General features: G+C 38.1%; 1 protein-coding gene across 8 annotated transcripts in view; it reads left to right on the forward strand.

Moving 5' to 3' along the window:
• fbrsl1 (fibrosin-like 1) overlaps window positions 1-23,522 on the forward strand; it is a 532,343-nt gene that overhangs the window by 199,974 nt on the left and 308,847 nt on the right. For all 8 annotated transcript variants that reach the window (XM_057831195.1, XM_057831197.1, XM_057831199.1 and 5 more), the window contains one exon: window positions 18,759-18,860. In XM_057831195.1, the coding sequence (XP_057687178.1) occupies window positions 18,759-18,860 (102 nt within the window). The remainder of the gene's footprint in view (window positions 1-18,758; window positions 18,861-23,522) is intronic.

Here is a 23,522-nt window from a genome sequence, read left to right on the forward strand (position 1 = left end):
AACCCTGCAGTGTTCTCAGCCATTCTGATGATATCTAATGTACAACAACATCAAGCACTCAAAAACTATTAAGTTTCTTTTTGTCAAATATGCTTTGCAATGGAAAACTGCTGCTTTTAATAACGAGCAAAGCTGCTTCCCTCAAACTCACAAACCAATCCATCAACAACAAACTCTGATAAGTCAGTCTCACTCTTTAACCATGACCCTTAAATTCATATGCACAGAACATTTCCCTGCTCCACGTTGTATTTGATCAAATTTTAATCTACCTAAATTCAATATTTTTGATCTAATTAAAGAACGAATTAATAGTAGCATGGTACCGCCCTCAAATGGTAGATCACTAAAAACAAATCCAATAATCAATAGTCACTTGCCGTTTTTGAATTTTATTTTACTAACACAATTTTCAAACAGATTTTGAAATTAAAAAAAATAAAATAAAAATAAATTAATTAATTAAAAAAAAACAGATCTTGAAATAATTGAAACAGACCTTTAAAAAAATAAAAATAAGTAGCAACAAAACATAAGAAATCAAGCATTTAATTGTTTGTAACATAAAAAAATATGGAAAAACATTTCATGAAAAAATAAAAATATGAAACATAAATTCACAAGAAATAATAATAAGGTTAAGTAAGAAATTAGGCGTGAGAGGGGCGGAGGAAAAGCATGCTGTTCGACACAGGATAGGGACGTGAATGGGGGCGGGAGCACACGCCGGTGCACTGCTTATGTGTGTGCACTGCTTACGTGTGTGTAGAATGCGAAAGGGAAAAGTAGTACAAAAAGTGTGCACAAAAATATACCGAAAAATTGACAAAGAAAATATAATATATTAATTCCAGATATGGATACTTTTGCTTGGGGATCGATACCTAAAATTTAACACGCTGGATCGAAATATCGATATTTTGGTATCGATCCGCCCATCCCTACTGCAGCTTATTATCACGTGTGCCTTGTTGTCCAAAGATTACAGTAATTAAAAAAGAAAACCTTGATTAATGCATAAGCTTTAGTAAGCACATTAGTTTGAGAAAGCCATGAAGCCATGAAGACATGTCAATAAAGCACATGGATTACTGGAACCTGGTCTGATGGTCTGATTAGACGGGCGGGCTTTCTTGTGTACAATTTTCAGAAGAGTCTTCCTTCTGGGGTGACAGCCATGCACACCAATTTGATGTGGAGTGCGGCGTATGGTCTGAGCACTAACAGGCCGACCCCCCACCTCTTCAATGTTTGCAGCAATGCTGACAGCACTCCTGTAACGAGTCACATGACATTTTGGAGGGAAAATGACAAGCAGTACTCAATTTGGACATTTAGGGATGTACTTTTTTTCCAAGGGGTGTACTCACTTTTGTGGCCAGGGGTTTAGATATTAATGGCTATATTTTGAGTTAAATAGAGGGGAAAATAAATTAACTCTATTATATAAGCTGCACACAGACTACTTTTCATTGTGTCAGTGTCATTTTGTAAGTGTTGTCCCATGAAAAGATATACATAAATATCTGCAGAAATGCGAGTGGTGTACTCACATTTGTAAAACTTGGGCAATTATCCTATTAGATTCACAATTTGCTGTGACTAACATTAAGCAAATTGTTGAGCAGCTATGAGGGTTTTGAGATGCCTGATCCAGGCTTGGCTTGATTGTTGACACAGCGCAGACCAAGTAAATGTCAAGCAGAATCAGACTTCCTCGTCTGCTGCTCCCTAGCTCGCTCCACTGGTTCATTTCTCCATTGCTTTGTTATTGATTTAGGGCCAAATGTGGTTTCTGTAGATAGAGCCTCGCATGGCAGGTGTGGCTAGCTGTGATTTGAATAAAAGACAATCCCAGTTCAAACACGGAGAGAAAAGCCCTGGAGCAGATCAATCATAATCCTGCATCCAAGACACAAATGCCTAAACATATTGCTGTACAAAGATGCATGTGTCTGTTGCCATTTCATAATGTCAGCATTTTAAAAGGCATTTACACATGACTTTTCTCTGGCCTTTAACGTACTTTAACTGGCGTTGTATGGCAGCAGGTTAATAGGAACTTTTTATTTTCTTTTGTGTTTGTGTTCCCATGTCTTTTAAATAATTTTCCGTCCTGGTTTTTTTTTTTTTTTTTTTCATTTTTAATGCTACACTTCTCAATAAAATCATATAAAACAGTAGTACATATTTGAAATGACGGAGCAGGCGAAAGATCGTGTGAAAAAGAACATGAATAAGTCTTTGGCCGTCCTTTGCGATCAGGTCACACTAGCTGTTTTGGTTCTTGTGCTGTTTTCTGACAGTCAGAGCTTTCCACTCAATCCTTCAGGGCTCCCCTCAGCTTTTGCGCCAGAGCTTTGACGGCTCGCTGTTGAGATTCAGTCGACAGACACCTGCTCTAGGGGGCTGACATCATTAGAGCGGAGAGCAGCTCCCAGCTCCTCATCAGTGTCAGTACGGGCGGAAGAGATCGAAAAGAGGAGAGGAAGTAAGAGTGGGCAGTGTTTTAGAGTAGTCAAGGTCAAGATGTGCCACAATTACCTTGGCAGAGCCATACCTTTGGAGGCCATATAGCTACTGACTTTTCACATTGCCAAGGCTGCTCACCTCAGACAATTACCTTTACAGTATCCTCCTGTCATTCCCAATGTTCAGCATGTACAAACATTTTAGGGGGTAGGCACTTGTCATACCAACTGGTACATACAACTCACACCAGCAAAGTTGTGTGGTCATTAAAGTATTGATCACATATGAAAGACAACATTCCATATTTTAGAAAATATTGAAAATTAATATATATATATTTTTTTTATTTGACTGGACGATGTACCATTTCAGAATTATATCATGGCATTTGTCAAAAATTTGCATTGATATTTATTGCAAACTCCGCTCTTAATCCTTACCAGTGCTCAACTAAACCACGATCAAGAAAGAAGCAGATACTATTCTCTTTAAATGACACTCATTTTTTTTTCTTTCAAGGATTGTAGTTTGACTAAATTACATTGTATTGTGCTAAATCCTGCGCAGATACTTGACAGCTATTTGTGTTTTTTTGACTGCAAAATCACTTGCACCCCAACTGGGTGCTCCATTTCCATGGAGGTAGATTTGTGTCTTTATAAGTCAATCAAAAGAAAAAAAGTTGCTTCAATCAAATAAAAAGTTGCTTCAATCAAAATATGTATTTTCAATTGAAGAAAAAGTCATTTCAATTTAAAAAAATGTGTTTGAATGCAAAAATAAATTTGAAACTCAAAAAAAATGTATTTGAAAACTATTTTTCTTTGATTGAATTTTTTTATTTATTTATTTAAGTCAAGTTTTTTTGATTGAAACAACTTTTTTGACTGAAGTAACGTAATTTTGCGTTTGGACCACATTTTGGCTAGGACATTTGTGTCTTTATTATTCAATCAAAAATAAGTTGCTTCAAACAAAAAAAATATGTATTTTCAAAAGAAAAATCACTTCAATCAAAAATTTAAAAAATTCAATCGTAGAAAAAAAGGTTTGAATGTGGAAAAAATACATGAGCCTCAGACTGGTACCGTTGCGGGTACTCCGGTGAGATACCGATGTCACACCCCATACCGGTGCCCTATTTTCGGCTTGGACTCGAGCAAAGTCCGATGGCTGGATGGAGCCCTGGTGGCCATTATTCTTGCTTCATACTTTTATGCCATTGGCGTAGTCACCTGCCACTCAAACATGTCGGAAGTAGCGTTGAAGTTGAATCTTTGTGTCAAAATGATTCAATCGAAAAAAAAGTGCCTTCAAAACTTTTTCCACTTCAAAAAAAAGAGTGCCTTCAAAACTTTTTCCACTTAAAAAAAAAAAGAGTTTAAAACTTTTTGCTTTTCAAAATAAATTGACACTTCAAAAAATATATATATATATTTCAAATAAAAAAAATATTTTCAAAAATATATACTTGCAAATGAGTTTTTTCTTTAATTAAAAACTTTTATTGGGATTGAATGATTTAGACACATGTCCTACCATAATATGGCTCAAACTCAAAAAGGATTGCTTCAATCAAAGAAAACAGTTTCAATGAAAAATGAAGTGTTCAAATGCAAATTTCTGAGTCTCAAATATTTTTTCATATTCAAACCTTTTTTTCTACGATTGAATTTTTTTTTGTTTGTTTGATTGAAGTGATTTTTCTTTTGAAAATATATTTTTTTTATTTGAAGGAACTTATTTTTTGATTGAATAATAAAGACACAAATGTCCTAGCCAAAATGTTTTCCAAATGCTAAATTAAATTACTTCAATCAAAAATGTTGTTTCAATTAAAAAAAAACAAAAAACGGCTTAAATAAAAAAAATTAAAAAAAATCAAAGAAAATTAGTTTTCAAATACATTTTTTTGAGTTTCAAATTTATTTTTGCATTCAAACACATTTTTTTTATTGAAGTAACATTTTCTTTGATTGAAAATAAATATTTTGATTGAAGCAACTTTTTTTTTTGATTGAATAATAAAGACACAAATCTACCTCCATACATTTCACACTGGTTGCTCCAAGATTCCATTACTGTTCCACACAATCATTTGAATCTAATAATTCAATGATTAAGACTGATTCTTTTATGGCAAGCTACTTTTAATTGTAAACTTATGCAATTATTATATACATTAATTATTCCTAAAAAATTAATGGAATATAGGTGTACACTTATGTACACTTCTTTCTTCTTAAGCATTCCTTCTTCCTCAAACATATCACTTCGTCCAAAAACCATTGGCAGTTTTTGCTGTGCATGCATACATAAGTTCTGAGATGGGTTCCAAGGGCAGGACGAGTACTCAGACATCAGAAGGAAGGAACGCCGAGCTGAAGCTGATTCATTACACGTGTTGCATCTGCCTTCTGTTAAAAGCCCTTAAGCACTCTGGCTGTCTCATCCGGTCTCCTTCTGTCACATTCTGACTGCTTACCACCTTCCCAATTCAAGCCCATACCATCTCCATTCCTTTAAAAATATGTATAAAATAATAAAAGAAAAAGAAAAAAATCCCTCAATCTGTCTTCTCTCCCTGACAGGCCTAATGCTTCCACTAAATCTTGAAGATTATTCGTTACATTTTGAAGTTGAACCAACAGTACTGTATATCTCTCAGGCTGATGCAAGTAATTTACTTTAAGTTCCGTTCCTACGCTGGTGACGTAACCCAAATTTCCGCGTAAGTCGGAATTAACCCTTTAAGTACCCCTAAATACCTCCCAAATCTCAAAATAACTATCCCAAAACATTATACTGTACGTCATTGTACTGTCCTGGTCAAGACATTGGAGCTAAGTCCTAGCTAGACAGCGAGCTAAGCTCCGAAATGACGATGACATATGTCCGTGTGGTTTGCTGACATCAACACTTGCAGAATGAAACTAAAATAGAAATGGAATTAAATCCCTTTCATCTTCAATAACAGCAATTCAAATCTGTGTTTATAACTAGCTGCTGATACAGCTAGCCTCTGCACATTATCAAAAACAATCACATAAACTCGCCCCAAGTATTTGACCACAATTGAAAACACACAATAAACAGTACAAAAGGTGTAAATATACAGGTGTTGCCTCCGTGGATGCTTCAACAAATGTGCGCGAAGGCTTGCAGGCTCTCCCCTCGCTCTCTCACTCGGCTGCGGGACTTCTTCGTTGAAACAAATGCGCTCTTCCTCGTGTGTGCATGTGCCCGTACGCTCTACCTCATGTGCGCAAATACCTTCTTCGTGTGTACTTGCGCTCTTACTCGCGTACCATTAGTACTATCTGCTCTATGCTTCCTGCACCAAGATAAAAGCATGCATAACAAAACATTAGTCAACATTATTAAATAAAAAAAAAAAAAAAAAAAAAAAAAGGTAACACTTTACAATGAGGGGCCCTTAATTAACATAAGTTAATGCATTTTTAGACAATAACTAATGTTTAAGTAACATTACAATAATTAATATAATTGCTTAAACATTTATTAATATATTAACTAACATGAGTTAATGCAATAGCTAATGCATTAGTCAATGCATTAGTTAATGCATAACCAGACAGTAACTAATGGTTTGGTAAAATTATTAATATATATTGGCCTATATAGGTTTAGGGTTTAGCGTTAGGGTTTGTTAACTTAACATTTATAATTTCTTAGTTAGGGCACAAATGTGCTACACAAAACAATTGTCAACATTATTAAATAAAAAAACAAAAACAAAAAAGGTGACACTTTACAATAAGGGTCCCTTAATTAACATTAGTTAATGCATTTTTAGACAATAACTAATGTTTAAGTAACATTACAATAATTAATATAATTGCTTAAACATTTATTAATATATTACTAACATGAGTTAATGCAATAGCTAATGCATTAGTTAATGCATAACCAGACAGTAACTAATGGTTTGGTAAAATTATTTAGATATATATTGGTCTATATAGGGTTAGGGTTTAGGGTTAGGGTTTGTTAACTTAGCATTTATAATTTCTTAGTTAGGGGACACATGTGCTACACTTTACAATAAGGGTCCAAAAAAGTGTCAGTAGTGGTTAATTAAGGTTAAGCAATACTTATAAGGTATGTTCACGTGAAGTAATACCACACTTAAGGTTAGGTTATGATATATAATATATATGTAATATATTACTTAACATTAATTCACATATACATTAGTGCATTAATAAATAGTTATTAATGTATACTTGTACTTGTGATTGTTATTTTAAAATGAGTAACATTGCTCTGTGAGTCCTTGGGTGCTGCTAACCTAACCTTAAGTATGGTATTATTTCACGTGAACGTACCTTATAAGTATTACTTAACCTTTATTAACCATTACTGAATGTTTTTGGACCCTTATTGTAAAGTGTAGCATATGTGTCCCTTACCTATGAAATGATAAATGCTTAAGTCCCCCCCCTTAACCTTTATTAGCCATTACTAAATACCTTTTGGTAAATGGTGTTATACTTATATAGCGCTTTTCCACCTTTCAAGGCGCTCAAAGCGCTTTACACTATCTCGCCATTCACTTACTGGTGACACAGCACCAGGAGCAACGTGGGGTTCAGTATCTTGCTCAAGGTTACTTAGGCGAGTTCATCAGGGCGAAGAATCTAACCCACAACCTCTGGGTTGGGGGACAACAACTCTACCACTGAGCCACGCCACCCCTTTTGGACCCTTATCGTAAAGTGTAGCACATGTGTCCCTTAACTAAGAAATTATAAATGCTTAAATTAACAAACCTTTACCTTAAACCCTAACCCTATATATATTTTTTTATTTTACCAAACTATTAGTTACTGTCTGGTTATGCATTAACTAATGCATTAACTCATGATAATTAATATATTAATAAATGTAGGATAAGCAATTATATTAATTATTGTAATGTTTCTTAAACATCAGTTTTTGTTTTAAAATGCATTAACTAATGCTTTAACTCATGTTAATTAATATATTAATAAATGTTAGATAAGGGATTAAATTAATTATTGTCATGTTACTTAAACATGAGTTATTGTCTAAAAATGCATTAACTAATGTTAATTAAGGGACCCTTATTGTAAAGTGTTACCAAAAAAAAAAAAGACTCCTGCGTCGTAAAGTCGAAATCACGTAAGTCAGGTATGTCATAACGTGTGGACAATCTGTATTACATCCAACAAAAGCACAAGTTTTCATAAGAAGGAAAATAATAGAAGCTATAAGTTAGCTAATTGTGTACTGTGTTTTTTCTTCTTGTCTTGAGTTGTTCTTGGGTCAACAATGGAGCGCTAACTTAGCCAATTTTCCCGAGATGTACTTTTAAAGAGCCATTTCCTGTGTAGATTGAAGATCACAGTTTGAAGTTAGGCTGATTAGACGTTTCAGACTGTTCTTCATCCATCCCATGCTAATTTCCTTTTCTCCACAATCTCATCTTCAGTGTGTAATGGTGTTTGGTTGAATTATTGCAAACTTCAAAGTGTCGGGGTGTGTGTATGTGTGTGTCACGTTGTGTGAATGTGTGGAATATGGACTTGTTAGAAGGGACCTTCTTTTGCCACGTTTGTGTCATTCTCAGCCGATAATTATTTCAGATTACATTTGAGGATATTAAAAATGTCTAAAAGAACGTGTGAAGGTGACAGTTGTCAGGTGAAAGTGCAGTAGCAGGAGCAAGTGTGAATGTTTCACTCCCAAATATTACTTTTTTTCTGCTGGCTGTTAATAGGAATCGTGTTTAAGTGCTAATAAAGTCATTAATGGTGTTAGGACTTCTGAATGTCACTTTTAAAACTCATGGTGAAATGGTACTTTGTGAAAGGGATATTGCCTCTTTTTAATTAATATTTTGATGTCCCTACACCGTAATTTTGAGTTTACTGTCCGGAATTGTTTTTCTGATCCACTCTGAAATAATGGTTCCTCCTCTTTTTGTACTGCCTGCAGGTTGTAGACTTTGATAGTGATGTAGAAGCATTTGAAACAAATTATTAGTAATGTAATAACTTCATTGCTGCTATTGTAAAAACCGTACTGGAGCCTTCATGATCAACAGTGAACCAGTATAGTAGCTCAATTTTACTCATGCTTTGCTTGTCTTGCTTCTTTACAGGAGACATATGTTGGGGATGATAGAGAGACCCCGTGTCCGCAGGGAATGCCCTTTTGCCTCAGTTTGTCAGTTCTAAATGGCATCCCATGGGACTTTAGGTTCTCATGGGGTCCGTGCTGCCAGAGATTGAGACTGGGAAGGTTGTCTCATTTTACAGGTTGACTGCTTTGTTACAGTTATGGTCACCAGCCACCTCAGTTAGCTTCACACTGTGCTTGACTGCCACCTCTTCTCTTGTAAACCTCAATTGTACTCACTTTAAAGTTGTAATGTTTGGGTTTTGTTGCTTGAATAGCAATGTCAACTTACTACATTTTCTCATGAGTTTGTGAATCATCCTGTAAATGCATTGCAGCTCTGGGTGTGCAAGGGAAGGGAGTTATAGAAGCATTTTAGGCCTTGTATAATATGTGTACCATTTTTATGTGGACATTTATTATAAGACAGGCTCCATGAATAATGCATGGTTAAAAGGCGTAATGGATGCACTGGGACTCGTCAAAATAAAAGCAAAAATCCATTTGCTCTCCTTGTAGTAAATCCACTAGCTTGTCCTTGGGCTAATTTCCAACTTGGGACTTGTGGGGGGGAGCAAGTGCACGCCTTGATAGCGATTTCAAGCGATGGAGGTGTTAGTGGTGCTGTAAAGTGAAAGGGAAGGGAGGGGGAAAGTGAAATGAGACATGGATGAGGAACAAAGCCAGGGATACCGCCTTCGCTTGATGCCCCCTCCTTCATCTCACTGTTCCTGCCTCTCTCCTTCCCACTCTCCCGTCTGTCTCTCGCCATAACTCCTTCCCACTGCCTCTGAGCAGCTGCCACTTCTGAGCCTGAAGAAAATGAAGGCAGATGAATCAATTTGGCCTGTGGCCCTAAAGTGCACTTGTCTGCACCCGGGCCTAGGCGGGGGGGATAATGAGCCAATAGATTGAGCCCAGCATCGAGGTGCCTCCGCCAGCCACACCGCCGGGCCTCTTCGCACACACAAAACTCATGCCTCCCTGAGTAGCGGTATCAGCCTGTCACTGGGTTAATGGGGGTGAGGGTCCTTTGCGCAGGACACTTTTCCGAACAAATTAAAGGAAGTATCCGTATCTGTTCTCTTCAGCCCATCCCCCATCCTTACTTGCCCCTTGAATCTGCAGCGCCAGTGCTTTCAAAGGCCGAAGCCCTGACTCGAGCGTGCTAGAGTTGTGGGTGGGGGGCAAAGTCCAAGATTCAAGGGTAATGAAGACTGACACAGACACAAGGGTGAAACACCACCTCCCTTAACACTGCTGACAGGTGATGGCTGACTAGGGAGTAAGAGATGGAAGAAGTAGGTAAAGTGAGGTTGCCGTAACTGTCTTTCATCCCTTGAGAGGCAGATACTGGAAGACTGCACAGGCTTCCAGTGTCCCCTCCAACCTCCTACAAGGTGAATGAGGCAGTAGGAGGAAAAGGGTGGGACAACAAAGAATCCCCCAGCAGCTTTGAGCCTACTTGTAAGGCTTTAGAGTGATTGGCACTGCCAAGACACAGTAAAACGTTTACCTAGCCTAAATTGAAGTGACATAGGACTCCAGTGTTGCTGTCATTGCCTTCACAAGTCCTTTCTAACCAGGAATTGTGACTTTACCCAGGGTATACATGAACAGATAAAGTCGGCACCACTCAACTTGGGCGTTGGTGAGGGGGGGATTAAGATGCTGGAGGGCCCTTTGAAGATAATTAAAGAGCACAGAGCAGCGGCCTCCAGAGAATGACTGGAGGCATGTTCAATACCGAGACTAATGGTGCTAATTTCTAGTACATTATTCATGTAAAACATGGGTTCTCACTAAGTTCGGCGTTTTTTTTTCCATTTTTTTTTTCATTTGCACTCCAAATAAATAAACTGATTATCTAGGCATCAACATTACTTCAGATGTAAACAAGAAAAGAAAATCCCATCACCTAAAGAAAAGTCTGGTTAAATTTAGAAATAACAACTGATTAAATACAACAAGGTGTTTATTTATTTATTTATTTTTGTTACAGTAGAGTAATTTGCAAAATGTATTTCTACAAGAACCTCAACTAAAATGTCCACCCTGTCCACACCAGTGTTATTTTTGGCAGCCCTTTTTAATTTTCGTCTTAGTCTTACTCTTTTGTACAATAACATTTATTAGTCTTAGTCATATTTTTGTCATCTCAAAATGTGTTCGTCTTCGTCTACTTTTAGTCGACGAAAACGCAGACAAATTTCGTCTACTTTTAGTCTACAATTCTTAAAATATTTTCATCTAACAACTTCAAAAGTTTTAGTCCACGAATAAATCAATAGATAAATAAAAGGTTTGACATTAACAGACGAGCACACAATTGTAGTTTGTAAGGACATCACCATCGTCATGACGCAAATACACATTCAGCAGAAAAACAGCACATTATTTGCAATTAATTAAACTCACTCGGACGCCACGAACTGTATCTAAAACGTTTTCCAGGAGTTTAGGAAGATACTCGCCACGCTAAATGCTAATGCTAACGCATAGGCTGTGCTATGCTAACACGAACGCTATGCAAAACATCATCATCTTCATCATGATAATACACATTCAGCAGGAAAACAGCACATTGTTTGCGATTGATTAATCTCCCCTGGACACCACAAACTGTATGTAAAACGTTTTCCGGGAGTTTAAGAAGACACTCACCTCACTAAATACTAGGGCAAACGCTATGCTAATGCTACAAGTTCATTTTGTGTGTGATGATCACTCATCACAGACCTTAAAAGGCTAAAGCAGGGGTCTCCAAACCGATCCTCAAAGGCCGCTGTGGGTCCTGGTTTTTGTTCATACCGATCAAGCACAGACCTTTTAACCAATGCGGTTTCTACTAAAACAAGCAGCACCTGACTGCAAATGATTACACTGATTACACTTAGAAAACACCAGATTGGTGAAAAGGTGTGGTCTTGTTTTGTTGGAGTGAAATCCTGCACCCGCTGCGGCCCTATGTGGAATAGTTTGGAGACCACTGGGCTAAAGCAACATGGCAGATCTAGCCAAGATAAAGCAAAACATAATAAGCAGCACCTGACATATGTTTCACAAAAGGAGCCTGGATTGGGCACACGCTTACTCACCAATGTTAGGCGCGGGGGCGGGGGGGCGCAGCACGTCACATGAGAAAATGCTTGCTCACCACACATACGATAAGAAAATGGCACACATTGTGAACTTATGATGGGGCGCAAGGTGAATTTTCAACTCGTTCTCGTTTTGTCAGACGGCAACTGGCATCCATCTGATCATGTATTAGTCTCCCAAAACAGGTTTTTAGTTGGTGAAATATTTTCGTTATCGTCATTTGTTGACAAAAACAACACTGGTCCACACTTTAACTTTGTCTAAGTGATCATTTTAGAAACAAGAACGTGTTGAAGGGTCAGGGTTAGGGTTGCTATTAGGCAACTAACAGGGATCAAACTACCCAAAAGTCACGTTCACAATAATGCATGCAGGCAACTTCAAAATAAAAAACTTGCAACCCCTGACATCGTACGAAAAGAATTACTCTCAAGGCCTGTTCTAGCGTAATTCAAGTTAGTAACCTACAATATCTTGTGTTGACCGTGGTAAAGCTTCCTATTGAAAATAAAAACAAAAAAACAAGCTAGCCGTGACAATTGCTCATTATGCATTACTGTAACACACAACCAATATGCTTTAAAACAAATTGGGCATAGGGCAAAAAAATCATTCCGATAAGGATTGTTTATTAAAAAATAGAATTGAATAGAATAGAATTAGGGCTGTCAAAATTATCGCGTTAACGAGCGGTAATTAATTTTTATAATTAATCTCGTTAAAATATTTGACGCAATTAATGCACAAATACCCCGTTCAAACAGATTAAAATGACAGCAGAGTGTAAGGTGTACTTGTTGTGTTTTTCGGAGTTTTGCCGCCCTCTGCTGGCGCTTGGGTGGGACTAATTTTATAGGCTTCAGCACCCATGAGCATTGTGTAAGTAATTATTGACATCAACAATGGTGGGCTACTAGTTTATTTTTTGATTGAAAATTTTACAAATTTCATTAAAACGAAAACATGAAGAGGGGTTTTAATATATCATTTAAGAACTACAAGTCTTTCTATCCATGGATCGCTTTAACAGAATGTTAATAATGGTAATGCCATCTTGTTGATTTATTGTTATAATAAAGAAATACAGTACTTATGTACCGTATGTTGAATGTATATATCCATCTTGTGTCTTATCTTTTCATTCCAACAATAATTTACAGAAAAATATGGCATATTTTATAGAAGGTTTGAATTGCGATTAATTATGATTAATAAATTTTTAAACTGTAATTAACTAGATTAAAAATTTTAATCGTTTGACACCCCTAAATAGAATAGAATAGAATAGAATAGAATAGAATAGAATAGAATAGAATAGAATAGAATAGAATAGAATAGAAAGCCTATAGTGTCATTGTACAGAGTACAAGATTAAGGTATTATAATTAATTTTAGTGTTTCAGTTTTTGACCTTGTTTTCCTCAATTTTCGTTTGCAATTTTGGCCAAAAATTTTTGTTTTGGTGCATCCTTACTAAAAACTCACTAATGAGTTATTCTATGATTGTTTGAAATAATACTGTTCGATAACAGTCGTCAGCCTTTAGGTGCTTGTGGCTAGCAGTGCCCACTTACTGATAGATGCACAAGTTGCATAATTTGCCGAACTACTCTTCAAAGACAGTTCGATAGCAAAACATCTGAGCACTTACCTTTGATGCTGACAGACTGACACAGTTGCAGTTCCTACAGATCTCAATTTAACAAACCAGGCTTACTCAAATTCGCTGTAAACATAGCAACACTTTACAACGCTATTGCGGCCATGGTATCACTACTGGATGGACATAAAGTATAATCTATTATTCTTTTTTATTCATTATTCAACAATTATGGTGTTTTGAATATTGCTAGCTCATACAATGTATTAAGGAAAAAAATGTATTTAGTTCCCATTTAAAGTTATGTATTTGGACAATAAAGGAGTTCTATACACAGCATGAGAGAGGGAATTAGTCTCAGTCTTAATCACAGGCAGTCAGAGGTTGTCAATCTTTTGTCAGAGATAAAGTCCTGCAAAGATCAATATCCCTGTGTACCCCTGAACAACAGCTCAAAGATGGTCCGTGAAAGCTGTATGATTAACTTGGATGGCTAATTAGATGCTTTGGTCTGATCAATAGTCAAGTTGATTGCTGATTGGGTCCTTTTGCTGCTTGCTACTGTAGCAGTAGAAACATTTCAGGCACCTTTAGTAAATTGTTAGTGACAGTGATGTTGGATAAACAAAATATCCATAGCTGTATGTAATGCTGTTAGGATGTACACTAAACAGTACCTTGACACTAACTCTGTCCGTTTCCTTCCTTGCTCACCATGCAAGATTGGTCCCTTTACAGATTTTCTGATGGAAGCAAATCAAAATCACCTGCACCATCTATTGTGAGTTTGTGTGATGAGGCTGACTGTATGTCCAAAGAAAGAAAGGATGAGATGAAGAATTCCAATTTGAATCTATTTACTTGCCAGCCCCCAACCCCTTTTCGCCACTTTCACACTGAATTCTTGTTAAATTGCGGCATCAGAAGCGTAACAGGAGAGCCTTACTTGATTCACCTGTCCGCTTGGCACAAATCTTGCTGAAGAAGGGCACTGGCACTCGAATTACATTTTCACATAGCCGATTGTTTTTCTGGGCTCTGTGGAATAATTGCTGCAATCTTTCAACTATCAGGCGCACGTGACTATAAATTAACCCACCAAGTTTGACACGAAAACTGCGTTTGTTCATATGTACAGTAAGTAGTGTGGGGAAAACGGCGTTATAAATAACGCCGTTACATAACGGCGTTATTTTTTTCACTAACAGGGTAATCTAACTAATTATTTTTTCCGCCGTTACAACGCCGTTACCGTTACTGACGGTCAAAAGTGGTGTGTTACTTACTTTGAATAAATTGAAGAAACTACCAGCCGTAGCGAGTCTACTCTGCTCTGTTTGTCATCCAAGACTTGGGGTGCGTTCAGGTCCATGGCAATGAAAATAGTAAACACACATAGCCTACCTTTGCAAGAACGATGGAGTTGCCATTTGGTATGGTCATAATGTGCAGGTCCTGCACCCATCCACAGCAAAACTGTTCATAGCTTTGTAGCAATTTGTAATTTCGGAATCGCTGATGAGTTTAGTAACATACACCAAACAATAAATACAGCAGAATGTCCATTTCGCGTAATTGTGGAAGCCATCTTTACTCCATTTGTCTTCGGCTTGCCCTTAAGGGTCAACATTGTTCACATCCATAAGTTTGATCACATACAGTATCTGTTCTTTGTCTTAGTAACACGTTTGTCTATTTATCGAACTGGCAAGTTAAAGTTTAATGTCCCACGAGCCAGACCTGCTTCCAATATGTCTGCGTTGTTGTCAAATCTCACATGATATCCCATTCTGTGACGTAAACACTCGAGCCTAAAAGCGCACGTACTCCAGAGCCGGCGTTTTCGCACACAAACCGGAACAGCGCGTGTGGCAAACACACACACGCAAAACAGATGCAGAGGGATATGATGGCAGAGCATTCAGAGGAAAATGTGTCCTTTACAAGGTAGAGATATAAACACTATTTCAAGTTGGTCGACATTAAAGGAAAGAACGTGCATATAAAGTGTATTTTATGTCCCGGGGCAAAGCTTTCGTCGACATCTGTGGTAAGCAATTCAAATCTATTTTATTTTTGTTGCACTTCAAATGTAGGATAAATCTGTCGCTGGTGCAATAAATATTACAAGGTTCTATAACACAACTACTTGTCTGTTCTGCTCTATTCAACTGACTCGAATACTGCTCAGAAAACTTCAAATTCTTTGACATACAACAACTTCTTTTTAAAGTAACGGAAATAGTTACTTTCCCTTGTAACTAGTTACTTTTACTATAGAGTAATTCACTTACTAACTCAGTTACTTTTTGAAAGAAGTAGTGAATAACTATAACTAATTACTTTTTTAAAGTAACGTGCCCAACACTGTATGTAAGTAACTTGAATATAAACTGCAGATGTATTTTCACTAAAAGACGCGTAGCTCATTACGCTCTAAAAATCTATAAATTAGACTCTCTGCACTATAAGACGCCGGGTTCTAAGATTAGGAAAAAAGTAGCAATTTATAGTCTGAAAAATTATGTCGTAGCTACTGCTTCACGTCACACCAAGGTCCTGGCTCGGGATTCACACACAAAAGCAAGTTGGAAAAGTTTTGTCTTGTCAAATGAGAAAGCTTGTTTTCTTGGGTAATTTTCTCTTCTCTGCCATACTCACTCCAAGCCCATCATGTTATTCCTGACCTCAGAGCGCTGTTCACACCCTGTGGCGAATCTTCATGCTTGCCCAGCGGCAGCATTGTAATTAAAAGGGAATCACTTCTACTTGGCATGTGAGCTGGCGGGCACAAGGGTAGACAAACACACTATCTCAGCTGCCTTCCCCCACCTGCCAGGTGGTAGCGTTCAGGACCTGTCAGATTAGCTGATGACCCTTTTAATTCTAGCCCAGCCGGGGGCCATAATTGATATTTACTGGGAAAGGTTAATTGTAGCAGTGATCAGCTTAAATTACAGTAGAGATCAGGAGACCAAAGCAGGTCGGCACGCATGTCACCTGGGGAGGTGCTACATGTAAATAGCTAGTTGAATGGAATACACCCCGCAGCCATCGCCATTTTATCTCCAAGGTGGGGACTTAGCGCGAGACACAGTGATCGGCTGGTGCTATCGTGACCCAGACACTTCTGCGTTTAGCTTGCCAACCTTCCATCTGTTTGGGAATTTGGATGCATGCCAGCTATGGGTCTGAGTGGCCTATTATAAAAAAAGCTGTCCATGATAGCATGTGGTATATCATCACAGACATGGCTAAACACTGCAATTTCGATTTTTGTCCATGAAAGCTAATAAGTGAGATTTTACACAAAAGGTTTTTGCTATGGTATCGGCAGATGTTGGATGAGTCACACACACAGCCCAGAGAAAATTGTTGGTAGCTTTCTGTTAAAAGAGCAAAGCCTGCAATGATCTCTGAAATGACTTGAAACTGATGAAACTGAAATCCACCCAATTCTGATGGGCCACACAGTTTAATTTTTTAAATAGAAAAGACAAAAGCTTACACATAGAGCTATGATGCCTGTAGCTCAGTGCTGACGCGCCTCTCCAACTCTGCCGCCACTGGAAATAGTATGTCTATAAAATGATTATCAGTAAACCTCTGCATAACATTGTCTGTTTTAATATTAAAGAAAAAAGTGATATAGATTAACTTTCAATAAAGTTTATTAAATCTGTTTTGTTAGTAACAGTAGAGACTTAACTCCTTCCGACCTGAGCATGCTGCTGAAGGATATGACGCGTTCGCGTCTGTAAACCAATAGATACACTAAATTTAGTTGCTATTGCCACTTCTGAGGGATGATTAGAATAAACTTTAACTATCGAAACCAAATCATGAGGTTTAGCATGCCCTCTTTGCTATTTTTGGCTCTTTGAAGATGGCTGACCAAACGCAACTTCAAAAAGCATAACATAAAGTGCTCATTCCTCACCAAAAACACATTAATATTAACACTAAAAGTAATCAATAAAAGCATGAAGTATCCCCGGCCAAAAAAATTGCACTTTGTGTTTGAAGGTGTTTGAGTAAATATCAGCAATTTTTTTTTTTTTTTTTTTGCTCAGCGGAAAAAATGCAAGTCTGAAGGGTTAAAGCGCATCAATTTGCCTGAATTAATTTTTTTTTAAAAAGTCACATCCAAGCTAAAATAGATTTTTTGAGCATTTGATACTGAAAAATAAAATTCAATAAAATCAATAAATAATAATTTCAAATTGATTAGCAACATTAACTTATGAGGGCAATATGCCAAACAATTTGACCAAAACAAAACAAACAATTCTAGAACAAAAACAACAGTGTCATTGGACAGATGGAGGGTTTTTATTTTTGTTAAAGACAGTATCCGCTCCTTTGCTATGGTGTATTGTTATTTTGCACTGAGCAACTTGGTATGCCACCTTATATGATGTTAACAGTGCTCACTGGTTTACTGATGTAACACTGACAAAGCGGGCCGATTAATGGCAATATTCGGCACGTTTTCAGTGAAAAAAAATCAAGCTGCTTATCAATCTAAATGTGGTCTAATGTCTTTAAACGACAACTTAATTGATTTGGTTTCCTGCTGTCCGCTGCAAACATTTTTAGACACAGTAAACAGACTGGTCTTTCCTCGTCTCCCACTCTATTAAAAGTCAAAGCCAAAAGCCAAGCGCTACATACGCTTTGCCCTAGTTCCTCGTCTTAGCTCTTCATATATCCAATGCTCTTTGCTGTGTGCTCATTTGGTTAAAAAATACTGCGCACACTCTGAAAATGAGAGCACCACTTCTACCCACTGAATGGATATGCATTTGCACTTAATTCTAGTAAGGCAAGAAAGTATGCTTCCCAAGGTCACATGCGCCACCCCCGGCATTTCTCTGCGCCCCCCTAGGGGGGGTACGCCTCACTATTTGAGAAGTACTGCTATAGCTGCACAAATTATGCACACAAAAATTTGACTGTAAAACATGAAGAAGGCTAAAAAGTGTTTGCAGTGGTATTAGAAAAGTATACTCTCCCCACTCTGAAAGACAGAAGAGGCTGTGTTATGATCTGGGATTACTTTTCTATCTGGCACATGATGTCTTAAATCTGTGAAAGCTATAATAAGATCATAAAAGTGAGGTATTCTGGATAGAAAAATGCTGCCCAGTGTCTGAATGGTTGGTCTCAGCTGCATGTCATAGGTCCTCAACACAATACCAAATAAGAAACACACAGAAGGCTAAGGAAAACATACACTATATAGAAAAGTCTTAGCCTACCAAAAACCCCATATTTACTTATCATTTCAACCAGTTTGTTGTTTTTAACGACTGTCCACAATGTCATTTGATGTCATTGTCGTTTTTCTGCGTTATAGTGCAATGTTGCCTACTGTAAAGCGTTTTAATAAAATGTGGTTTTCGTTTGTGTCCTACAGATCAAACCATTACTGCTCCGTCCAATCAAATTTGGTAAGGACGAGACAATGCCGGACTTCAGCCTACCTCACAGGAGCAACACCAAGGACCAGCTGAATGAGGTCAGAAGGCTTATCCATATTTTTTATTTAAATTAATATTCCACTTATAGCGGGAAATCGGGAATCTAGTTTGGCGGAATGAACCTAGAGGCAACAAAACAAGCAAATGCTGAAATCAGATGGAAGAGGTTTAACTAGCTCTTGTTTTTGTCAAAGAGAGCTATCACACTAGCACTGTTTGGTCCGTTTTAAACGGACCAGAGTTCTTTTTCTCAGATAGTCCGCTTCGTTTTGTAACTGTGAACGCGCACCCGAACGCAGTGTAAATGCTGAACTTTTTCAAAAAGTCACTTTTGTAAGTGTTGTTTTGAAGTAGCTCCCCAAAATGACCCTGGGCCTCTTGGACTAATGCAGTACTTCTCAAATAGTGGGGCGGGCCCCCCCTGAAGGGCGCAGAGTGATGCTGGGGGTGGCACATGTAACCTTGAGGAACATACTTTTTTGCCTTATTAGAATAAAGTGTAGTTGCACATCCACTGAGTGGGTGGCAGTGGCGCTCTCATTTTTAGCGTGTGCGCAGTATTTTTGAACGGAACAAGAGCACACAGCAAAGAGCACTGGAGATATGAAAAGCTAAGGCGAGGAAATATGACGAAGCGTATGTAGCATTTGGCTTTTGGCATTGACTTTTAGTACAGTGGGAGACGAGGAAAGACCAGTCTGTTTACTTTGTCTAAAAATGTTCTCAGCGGACAGGATTTTTTTTTTTTCCAGCGAAAACGTGCCGAATACTGCCAACAATCGTCCCGCTTTGTCAGTGTTACATCAGTAAACCAGCGAGCACTGTCAGCATCACATTAGGTGGCATAACAAATTGGTCAATGCAAAATAACCCTACACCACAGCAAAGGAGCTGATACTGCCTGCAGCAAAAATAAAAACTGTCTCTCTGTCCAATGACTCTGTCGTTTTTGTTCTATTAATTTTTGTTTTTTCAGTCTGGCACGTTTGGCATATTGTCCTCTCGAGTTAATGTTGCCAATCAATTTGAATTTATGATTATTTATTTATTTTATTTTATTTTATTTTATTCAGTGTGAAACGGTCAAAAAAATTATCTTGAGTCTATTTTTACAGTACGGATGTGTTCTTTTTACACTTTTTTTTTCTTCTTTAATATTAAAAAGGACACGATGTTATGCAGAGTTGTACTTATAATAATAAGAATCTTATAGACAAATGATACTACAGTATATTTACAGTGGCGGCACAGACTTGGGGGGGCGCGGAACGTTTGCGTGTTCCTAGGGGTGGCGTAACAGAATACTTGAGAGGCACTGGTCTAATGTAAAAGTGCCCTAACTCTCATCTCATCAAAATTGTATTTGCGAACGCACAATTAGACAGATGGTCAAACATTATTTAGTTCATCTGGTATTATTTCAATCATGGCACAGTTGAATGTAATCTAGACATGACCTAGCAGGTTTCAGCAACTGTGGGATGACCTTGGCAAGGAATGAGTTAAAGAACTGTTCCAATTATCACTGTGCCAGAATTCATATGCCAGCTCATTCAAAGGATGAGTAGGTGGCAAAGGAAAATTGAGGCATGCATTGGTTCAGCGTCAGGCTTGAAATAATGTAATTTAGATACTGGGAAAGTAATGAGAATTTATGCTAAATCCAGAGCAGCATTTTAAATTAATGTAGAAATATGCATCCTCACAAATGCCTGTCGAGCAGCACCCCAATACCCCCGAACTAAACTCAATCAGCTTGTTCATTTATCTGTCAAAAGCAGGAAGTGAGAGAGCAAACGCAGGCTTCCTTCCTTCCGCTGGTGAATCGATGGAAGCATAAAGATTTAATGAACTTGTTAAATACACTGTTTTAAGCTATTCAGTGTTCCAATTGAAAAACCCGCCCAATTAACAATCTCTATCTGTCACATTCTCGTACACGCCGTTTCTGTCTTGCAGCATCTGTTTCTCTCATACCCCATCCGCATCTCTCCCTCTGTCTAGTCACACTCTCTCTCTCCTTTTCTTTCTCTCTTTTGTTTGGTACAAAAGGATGTCTCTTAATAAAAAAGTCAGAAGCAAGAGGAGGGCTTGTCAGATGAAAACACGATGTTGGTTGACAGCTCTGACAGGGATCTATGACAAGCTTGAAGGAGGGGCCATGAATGAGTGATTGTGGTGGGGGCGGTGAAGGAGAGGATAGCTGAAAATTGCACGCTGCAATTGCTGACAATGTTAGATGTGGAATATCGCTGTAATACGCTGCCAAATGAATGGCGTGTAGACGCTGGTGGTTGTCACCATGCCATCCACATCTATCCATGTCCAACCATCTGGCTCTCTTGGTATTTCTCATGTCTGTCTCTCCATGTCTGAGCTGGAGTTTGTATTCCATTTAAGTAAGGCCATGAATCATAGACCTTGTGTCATTGCATTTCTAGCAATTTTTTTCAACAGCATAAAATCATTGGTACTCAACCAAGAACACTTCACATTTGCATAACACGTGCTCTGCCGGATCAAAGTAACAGCTTTTAAGAGCGTATAATGAATAATGCCATGATGACAGAAACTGAAATGGATTTCTCTTGTCGCATTGCCAAACGAAACATAGACAAATGTTATGTGATTGTTGTCGCCTGTCTGCTTTTAAAACCAGTCATGCATCAATTTTGGAGCCAAGGATTTTCATTGTTCATTGCCATGGTTGGCTGTTTATCTGTTTATTTTGACTAGATAATTGTGCTTGTGATGCAGATGTGCCTGTAAGCCACACGTGGACTTTGGAAATATGAGCGGTTATCTTGTGGAGGGAAAGTTGTGCTGCTGTTAGACTCCAACAACAAAATACCATCTTCAAAAACACCCACAACTGACTTGACATATTTACCAGATAATAGGGAGTCATGCATCACTTTCCTAGTCATTTTAACACCAGCTATGATTGCCCTTAAAACCTTCCGTCATGGTAGAAACAATGGTCTAGGATGGGAAAATGACTCTACAATTTTATTCTTTTTCCATTCCTTTTTTTCCCCTTGGTGAAGGAGGGTGCATGTAAATGTGGAGGGGATTAGGGGGCGGATTAAGCAACATTTCTCTGCTCTCGAGCTGTTAGTTAACCCTTCCATGCCGCTAGCATCCGCCTTGTCTCTTCTACTAGCCACAAACATCCTCCCTCTTTCCCTCATTCTTTCTGTCTCTCTCACTCTTTCTCTCACACACATATAAACATATACACACACATACACACATGTCCCTTCACCCTCCCTCAAACTCTCGCTCTCTAGGGCAGGTTCTTAAATCCTTTTGAAGTCCTAAGCACTGCAGAAATCCATTGAGAGCCATGTATAATGGCTTTTAAGAGAGAGTGTTTAGCTATATGCCGACCCTATGGCTTATGAACCGCTGGCGTTTTAATGGATCCCCCTGCTACCAGCCTCTTTCCCTCCTTTCACCAGTACTAAATCCAATGGATTGTCCCTCATTATCATTTAAATAAGCCCTTCTTTCTACCCAGAATGCGCAAAGTTGAATGAACTCTACATAGTTCAGCTAATTCCAAATGGCCTTGGACTCCTAACACCCAAGTCTTGTTGTCCTAAGAACATATTCATCGCAAACAACACTTTTATATGTATACATATCTATAAAAAAAGACATTCAAACACATGTACACAACCTGTTTAAACTCGGTGTATGGTCACACAGCCCATATGTAATTTTCACTGGAATATATTTTAGTTTTTGTGCACATAATTTTCCCTGTATCTATTTCTTCACCCCCCTCAAAACCCCCATCCCTTCCTGGTCTGATATTGAAGGGATCAGAGAGTTTGAGATGGACATGGAATAGCCTTTTGATTCCCGCAGAGCCTGCTTTCCGGTTCACGGCAGGACTTCTGCCTAATCATCACCGCAGGGGCTGTCCTGCAAATCAGGGGGGCACACAAGCGTTGATGAGTGCTGAAGCCAAGAGCAGGTGTGGAAGAATGGATGAGGGGCACCAGGAAAGGAAAAAGTCTTGGTGAATGTGTGTGGGGGTTGTTTGGATTGAAGGTAGACCCATGGATGAAATTGGTCTAGCAGAAAAGTTCCCTCCAGAGACCTGGGGGAGAAATTGCCTATCTAGACAGAAGAATAAAAGCAGTGAAAAATGGAAGTAGAGGGAGGGATTTTGAGATTGGTGCTCCTGCTGGGTGAAGACAGACCGTTATACGAAAAAAACAACAAAATTCAGGCGTTCCTGCTTGTTCGGCATTTAGAGAGCCACATATTAAATCACAGGAGAGGCTTGATGTCTCTTTGCAATTTTTAGCTCTGAATATTTATATTTGATATTTATATTCTCTACTCCTGTATTCCCATTCCTATGGGAGCTTTGTGAGCACTGTTTGAGCCTTCAATGAATGTTCAATTAAACCATTATTCTCATTGGAATTTGAATCAGTCATTTTTATTTTTGTTATCGATACTGTAGGTATGCCATATAGATTGATACTACTTGTCAGTGATTTTAAATGCTAATATGAGATAGAGCACGATGCTCAATTTCAAATGGCAATGGCTTTATTTAAAGATGACCTAGTGTGAAATGTTTTTCCCACTGTTTCATACATACTGTAAGTGATTCTAAAAAGAGTGTTTCACCTGGTTGAAGTTAGTCATCTATGTGGTTTGTGATTTGATTGCAAGCCTGC

Source organism: Corythoichthys intestinalis, chromosome 3, assembly GCF_030265065.1.
Source record: "Corythoichthys intestinalis isolate RoL2023-P3 chromosome 3, ASM3026506v1, whole genome shotgun sequence".
Taxonomy (NCBI): Eukaryota; Metazoa; Chordata; class Actinopteri; order Syngnathiformes; family Syngnathidae; genus Corythoichthys; species Corythoichthys intestinalis.